This window comes from Musa acuminata, chromosome BXJ2-7, assembly GCF_036884655.1.
Source record: "Musa acuminata AAA Group cultivar baxijiao chromosome BXJ2-7, Cavendish_Baxijiao_AAA, whole genome shotgun sequence".
In the NCBI taxonomy this organism is placed as follows: domain Eukaryota; kingdom Viridiplantae; phylum Streptophyta; class Magnoliopsida; order Zingiberales; family Musaceae; genus Musa; species Musa acuminata.
The window spans coordinates 6723363-6731223 of record NC_088344.1 but is presented as its reverse complement, the minus strand read 5'-3'; the positions used below and the strand labels follow the sequence as shown (position 1 = coordinate 6731223).

The window sequence follows — 7861 nt, the reverse complement described above, 5'->3', positions numbered from 1 at the left end:
AGTGTGGTAGACAAGTGGGATACGTGTATGCGGGTAGAAAGCATATGACTCGTTTCCTGACAACTTCTACAAAAAAAAAAAAAAAAAAAAAAAAATCAAATTTATGAATAAATATAATAGAAGGTACTCTTAAATCAACTGTATCCTTAAATAATTAGCACATCATAAATCACACAAGTTATTTCGTCAAAATTATTATTATTATTCAAATAAAATGAAGAAAACAAATAAATAATTATAGTGTCAATTATGACGACATAATAACGTATAAATTATAGAATAAGTCATCATGAATTTTGTTGAAAATATTTTTAATCTTTTTTATTACATCATATAATTTGGTAAGGTGAGCGGCAACTGTTCAGTTAGGATAATAATGGCTCGTGTACGCAGCGTTGCGGGAGTCTTGCGTCAAGGTCTCGGCGTTGGTAGGTGACGGATAAGGTGGTGAGCCCAGCGCGCGAGAGTAGGAACATGGAGGCGATCATTAGGGTGCCATACGAGGCGGCGGTCCGGGCGGCGCTGGCGGCCCTGGAGCGGAACCTCCTGCCGGACGCGGTGGTCCGGAGGCTGACGCGACTGCTCCTCGCCGGCCGCCTCCGTCTCTGCTATCTCCCCTCGGCCGACCTCCAGCTCGCCCAACTCCTCCGGTTCAAGCAATGTAAGGCTTGGCCGGCCCCCATAAACTCTCTCTTTTACTACAAAAGAAAAAACCTCGACTGTCCTCTCACGAGCGGTCATGTTTTCCCTTCAAAAATCTTCCATTTTGTTATAAATTCGCAATAAAGGGCCGTCCGCCGTGGCCAAAAATCCCATATGACATTTCTGTGGAATAAGACAGTGAATCCGTGTTAGAGCTTTATCGCGTAATCGTTGAGAGCTTGCGAATTCTCTGTTTGTAATTTATATCGTGAAATGTCAGCTTATATAATTCCGAGTTAAACGTTTTCTCTAACTTATCTTCTCTTTTGTAGATCCACATAACTTAAATAAATCCAACTTAGTCCAGTATAAATCCATTAATAATGAGTGAGTCAAACTAGTTAGGATTTACAAACACCAATTCAATCCAAAAACTTAAGCTGATAGATTATGGGTTGGGAATTCGTTAGAGGAATGTTTCCAATAAAAATGGTTTGTTCTTGCATATCTCTATCGATTTTCCAAATTAATCCCACGGGTTGATATAATTCAGAAGAATATGTGAGTGATTCATACACAACATATCTTTAGGTACATATAGTTCAGAAGAATATGTGAGTGATTCATACACAACATCTCTATCGCTTATCAAGGGTTCTACCAATTGATATCTTTCAACAAATAATTTAAATTTAATTTCTTGATATGTATCTTCAATCTTTGGAAACTTGTGAAATTCTTTCATCAAGACCTCGTTAATAAACCTATTCTCTTAGTCATCTTTTTTCAATCTATCATCAGACACTAATATCTTCTAACATTCTCTCCCTATTCTGTGAATGATAAATTTGTGTCCTTAATTGGATGGTTGAATGGAGAATTCTGAAGAATTACCTGTTTCAACATCAAATATGATGTTTTTGAAGTACTTCATTGCCATTTAACTAGCATAAATTAGATGCTTCTTTTTGAATGCCAAATCCAAATTTCAGGGAGTTCAAACATAGACTCACTCTGCTTATTACATTCATGAATTTACAGAAGGTTGCATGACAAACTGGACTATTCATTGATTAGGTCAAAGTGATGGTTTTGGTCCTTTCTGTTAGCATACGATGTTATTAGGTTTACTTATGCCAAAGTGTCCTGAAACTAAATAAGGATTTATACTGGATAGTGTAGACTCATAAAACAGGACTGTCTTCGGCTAGATTAGGTAAAATCTTTTAATAGCATGTATAAGTCAAATGTGAAGAGCAAGAACTTCAATAAAAAGTAGAAGAAAATCACATTTTTAGGTACTGTTGCAGTATTGGTGTTCCATCTGAGTCCCAGTGTTTCTCTACGTAGGCTGTAAGCACATTGTTTTAATCCAGTTTCCTTATATGTTCATCTAGCTATAGTTTTACTGAATCAACTGTTCTCAATAACCTCTGTGATATATATGCTACCTCTCTTTTGCTATAACTGTTTCACTACCTTATAACCTTTAATCACCACATAAAATGGAGTCGCACAATTTTCCTGCTGGTAAATCCATCTTTCTATTCAGTTTTCTCCTAGTCTATCCCCCATAGATCATCTGATGTTCCTGCAATTTTAAATGGTCTTTCAACTTGAAGGTAAACCTTTATATTTCTTCTACATCCTGAATTTTAGGCTGTCTTTTCTTTTAAGTACATTCAAATTAGTCCTTGGTTATAGTTCCTAATTAGCTTCTCCAAGCCATTACCTTACACCTGAGGCAAGTCCTATACTGATACTTATTCTCCTAGCATAGTTGGAGTGTATTTATCATATATCCAGATCTCTTTGTGCAATATTTCTGTTTCCTTCAAGACATCATATTCCTTTGAAGTTGTACCTTTTACTATATTAATTTTACATTCGTGAATTTTCATTATATTTGACCAAAAATTTGATGGCCCATTGCACAAGACTCTCGCAAATGAAGGCTTTAGGAAGGGACAGCTTATATGACATTACACCTGCAAGACAAGACATTATTTTTGCAACTCAAATCCAGGTCTACCAAGTTGCGAAAAAGCAATCTTACCATTGTGGCAAAGATTGCTCTACAATTTTTGAATATTATTTGTTTTCTATAATTGATTTGTTGCTTCTAAATTTTACCTGAACTACCCATGTTTTCGTTGATCACCTTTTTTTTTTATAGCTTGAGAGATTTATAGCCCGGTTGTGATGCTCTGATTTGCTATTGCTTTAACAGCACTTGAAGATATGCCTATAGCTGTGGAAACTGATAAAGCAAAATCTCAGCATTATGAGTTACCTACCTCATTTTTCAAGTTGGTGCTTGGAGAGAACCTAAAGTACAGGTTAATGGTGTCTCCAATTTATAGCTTTTGTATTTACATTTGGTTGTTCATTTTTCTTTATGGCACTGTCTGGTCTTTTTATTTTGGTGAATTTTCGAATCCCTTCAGCTGTTGTTACTTCAAGAACATAACAAGCACGCTGGAAGATGCTGAGAATGCAATGTTAGAGTTGTATAGTGAAAGAGCTCAGCTGAAAGATGGCCAAAAAATTCTGGATGTAGGATGTGGCTGGGGGTCCTTTGTTATATACATCGCAAAAAAATACAAAAATTGTAGCATTACAGGAATATGCAACTCATCAACCCAAAAAACTCACATAGAGGAGCAGTGCAGGTACATTGTTTTTTTGTCCTTTTGGTTTGTGCTCATGCAACCTGAAAGAATTGTGCTTTCAGAGTTTCAGTTTGCTAGCTTCTTAATGCTTTAATCAAACATGAAAAACATCATGTTGATTGATTTTATATGTGCACATCAAAATTTAAGTAGGATTTTTTTTATTGTGATTAAGCTTTTAACTAATCATCATTGATATAAGTATTTGCATTTTTATTGTTGTTCAAAAGATGCAATTTCACTGGGAGTCATAATTCTTATTCTGGATTTATCATTTGAGAATGTGATAAACTTATTAGTAATTCTTGCATGAATTTCTTTTATACTCAATATAGTCTAATAGCATATATCTTAGTAATTTGATGTAGGCTCTATTGATATTTTACTGCAACCCTTTTTTTCGTTTCTTTGCTGTACTAATTCCATTCCATGTTATACATGGTCACGCTCATGCCACTTTCGTGGGTTTCCCATCCTGCCTTTTGGTGCTTGTTTACCGGTAACTTCGATTGGCTAGATGTTGTCATGGCGTTCTAATCTCTGTATGACCATCATTATATCTGGATATCTATTTCTTTGCATTTGTACATATTGTGTCACTGTCCTTAGTGTTGTCTTCTTGAAAATTTTTTGGTGCGGTGCAGAACACAGAATTCGTTAGGACACACCAAACTCTACTTGATCTTCTCTCTTCAACCGATTCTGAAATGGTAAATAGGACAAAGGATGTAAGGATGAAAAATATCAAGCTATTGATTGTTCCTCGTATGATTGCTGTTAAGATTATTAATATTCTAACTTAAGACAAATTTCAAACAAGTTATTATAACTCATTGAATCTTGGTTCTTCATGACAAAACTTTGCTCTTCAGACAAGCTAATGGCATCTTGACTGTATACAATAATGAAACTGCATTGTCTTGATTACCCTGTTTAATTGGTAATTGTGACTCGAGAATGTCCAACTACTTATAGGCACCTTCAGTTATCCAATGTAGAGATAATTGTTGCAGATATCACCAAATTTGAGATGGAGGCTTCTTTTGATCGAGTTGTATCTATAGAGATGTTTGAGGTAATTTAAGATATTGTATCCCACTTTTCGAAGCTGATAAACTTTTGGATTAAAAATTATTCTCTTTCCACAGCACATGAAGAACTACAAGATGCTCCTTAAGAAGATATCGATGTGGATGAAGCAAGATAGTTTGCTATTCATTCATCACTTCTGTCATAAAACATTTGCTTACCACTTTGAGGTATTCTTTGCTCTTGCTTGTACAGTGTTGGATGTGCTACTTGGTGACTTATTGGTGTTTTGAACATATTAATCACACACTGTGTTCATCTGTGAGGATTTACCAAATAGTGTACTCTACTTACATATCAATTTCATGGACATATTTAATCCGTGTATTCTAATGTTTGTAACTTCCTTTCTTTTTATTGGACCAAATAATTACCTACTTTTTTTGTTTATAGTAAATACTATTCCGCATCTTAGTGGTTGCTAACATTAATGATTTAAGAGTTCTGTAACAGCCTTGTGTCGATCGAACTTTATGACGTTGTTCTTCTTTGTGGAAACACATACTGACTGTTCCTCTCATTCAGGACAAAAATGAAGATGATTGGATTACAAGATACTTCTTCACCGGAGGGACTATGCCTTCTGCTAACCTGCTTCTCTATTTTCAGGTTAATTACTTTTCTTGCTAGAGGTTAATCTGGATATTCTTATCCAATATGCTCTGTTCTTAAAGATTAAGAAAAGTGTATCTGATATAACTTCTTTTATTGTATAATTAAGCAAAATAATATTATACTATAATTTAATTAATCACTTCCTACTGGGAGACGAGTACGTATTACAACCCCCACAAGTCCACTTTAAATATAATGTGCAGTTTTTTGGTCGATGTACCAGGTCAATAAAACATCCAACAGGTACTCTATGGTTATTAACTATATGGACGGAATTGATGATTAGCTGGTTGGTATTAGCTATGTCAGAGTTAAAGGACATTACTAAATTCCAATTTCTAATCTTATTTTGTAGGATGATGTTGCTGTCCTAAATCATTGGCTCCTCAATGGAACACATTACTCAAGAACAAGGTATATTAAAGCTTAAATCTTTGACAAACTTTTGAAACCAAGTCTTTTCATGATTTATGCATTGGCATCCATCAAAACATGTGATTTGGAAGAAGATCCTTATCAAGTAAAAGTATTGTGAGATCATAATCCTATGAGCAAAGGTATTAGATTATAATTGACTGTAATTATGATGGTGTAACTTGGATTTATGGTCCAGTTTGACTTGCCTTTCTTATTGAATTTTGTGTACTTGATTATTATTGTCATGTGTGCTTAGTGAGAGTCTGAGTTACTCTTCTTTTAATTTTCTATGGTCAGGTTCATGCCCTTCAACATTTCTATATTTGCTATATCTGATTCATGCATCTAGTTTCCTAATCCTCGCCAACAGCGTCTCTTAGAAAAATCATAATTTGATTAATGTTATATCATATAAAGGTAATTTGTAGTATCAATATATATAGAATACAAGTTGCATTAGTTTTCTTACTTGGTTGATGAAAATTGTGATGAGTGCAATGCTCTCCTTGTATTCATCGCCTTGTCATGTGTTTTGATAAGACCTGTTCCATAGCCTTGGAGACTTGTAGGATCCTATAAGGCATTAGATGGCAAGTGAAGCTTTTCCAGTTAATATTTTAATGATTTCCAAAGGTTTTAAGATAATTAAGGCATTAAGTTGTAACATGTTTGCAGTGAAGAGTGGCTCAAAAGAATGGATAGCAACTTGACTTCCATAAGACCAACTTTTGAGGCTACTTACGGCAAGGATTCAGCTACCAAGTGGATTGCATATTGGAGAACATTCTTCATCTCAGTTGCTGAGCTCTTTGGATACAACAATGGAGATGAGTGGATGGTTGCACTTTTCCTATTTAAGAAGAAATGAGTGGTATGTGCATTTTGGATATGATCATCTGTGAGAATGCATAGATGAAACATTTTATAAGCTAGTGTTACTCGTAATAGTTTGTACTTTATAGTAAGGTTTTATATCTCGGTTCGATCTTTTATTGAATTGACAAATAAGGGTCAACCGGTATTGGAAATCATGTTGTACAAGTATTTAAACCCTATTCATTTAGTGGATTTGTTTGTTTCGAAATCTCATATTAGTAAATAACTCAAATGGATACAATTTCATCTAAATAGTTCATGAAGTTGAATCATTCAGATCTCCTCCTGCTTGTGTTTGTATTTTAGGCATAAATATACTTCCTAACGCAGCGATGGGGCCCTTCATGATGGATTTTCTCAGGCATGGACTCAAATATAACCACATACTTGTATTGAGTTTTTATGCTGATATTTACGTTATACTGACACGTTACAATCTTTTGATCCTATTGGCTGTTACCAATCAATCTGTATCAGGATTGCTATCGACATCACCCTCGGCGAGTCGGGAGCCGGCTTTTGTGAAACACGTGGAACGAGACACAAAAGAGAGCGTCGTTTAAGTCGCGACTTGAGCTCCGTCAACCGCCATCGACTGCAACTCTTCTAAGGAGGCGCTGCTCAGTTACGCGACATAATTCGCGCCGGGTAACGTGGCGCGCGCACACCGGGGTTTTCTCCCCGTGTTCGGGCGACTCGCGCAGTAGGCCGTGTTCTCTGAGTCACGATACCGAGTCCAGTACTTGCGTTGGGCTGGTCGAGGGAGCCAATCTATCTTGGGATTGGATGACGACGGTAGCCCCACCTCGGACCCACCAGTGGGACCGGGGTTGCCTTCTCTGATCAGAGATGGGGAAGCCGAGAATGGATTGTCGACGCTTGATCCGCGAAAAATCGCACGGGGCGAGTTCTACATCGCTGGCCCACACGTAGGACGATTCCTATTGGTGGGGAAAGTATGGCCTGGTCCTCGAGCAGGGCTCCACCCTTATTCCCACATGATCAATCCTAGCCCGTTAATCTCGTGATTAACGATCAGGATCAGACCAGCCAAACTTTTCGCCCGTCTTTTCCTTCCCTAAAATGTCCGGAAAGGAATTAAAATACCCCATGTTGGGTCCCACGTTGCCTGTCCAACCAGCACATGGGTAGGGCGATTGCTTAGACTCAAGCGGCAGCGGTAAAAGAAAGGTACTGTGGGCCCTACAATCAATTTGGGATTTCTTTTATCCTGGCTTATTTGTTTGTTTTTGAGACCATTGTTTTTTTCTTGATTTGTTCTATATAAAAATTATAAATAAATATATGTATATGCACATATATTGTAAATATATGCCTACAAAATTATATATATATATATATATATATATATATATATATATATATATATATATATGACAATTTGTCACAAATTTAATGTAAAGTGTAATTCAATAATAATTTGCCATCACTCACCAATGACATTTAGATAGTTGATCCTTCTAGGATAAAAAATAATTAACCCAATCTTTCTGCTATATTACGGCATACACTCTTCTCCTTATAGGATT

General features: G+C 36.2%; 1 protein-coding gene across 1 annotated transcript; it reads left to right on the top strand.

Moving 5' to 3' along the window:
• The first annotated feature begins 375 nt into the window (after nucleotides 1-375).
• LOC135616892 ((S)-coclaurine N-methyltransferase-like) lies at nucleotides 376-6524 on the top strand. The gene is made up of 8 exons (XM_065116624.1): nucleotides 376-661; nucleotides 2873-2981; nucleotides 3090-3314; nucleotides 4290-4389; nucleotides 4463-4573; nucleotides 4929-5012; nucleotides 5374-5432; nucleotides 6111-6524. Exons 1-8 carry the CDS (start codon nucleotides 475-477, stop codon nucleotides 6301-6303), a joined length of 1068 nt encoding a protein of 355 aa, XP_064972696.1. The 5' UTR covers nucleotides 376-474; the 3' UTR covers nucleotides 6304-6524.
• The last annotated feature ends 1337 nt before the right edge of the window (nucleotides 6525-7861 follow it).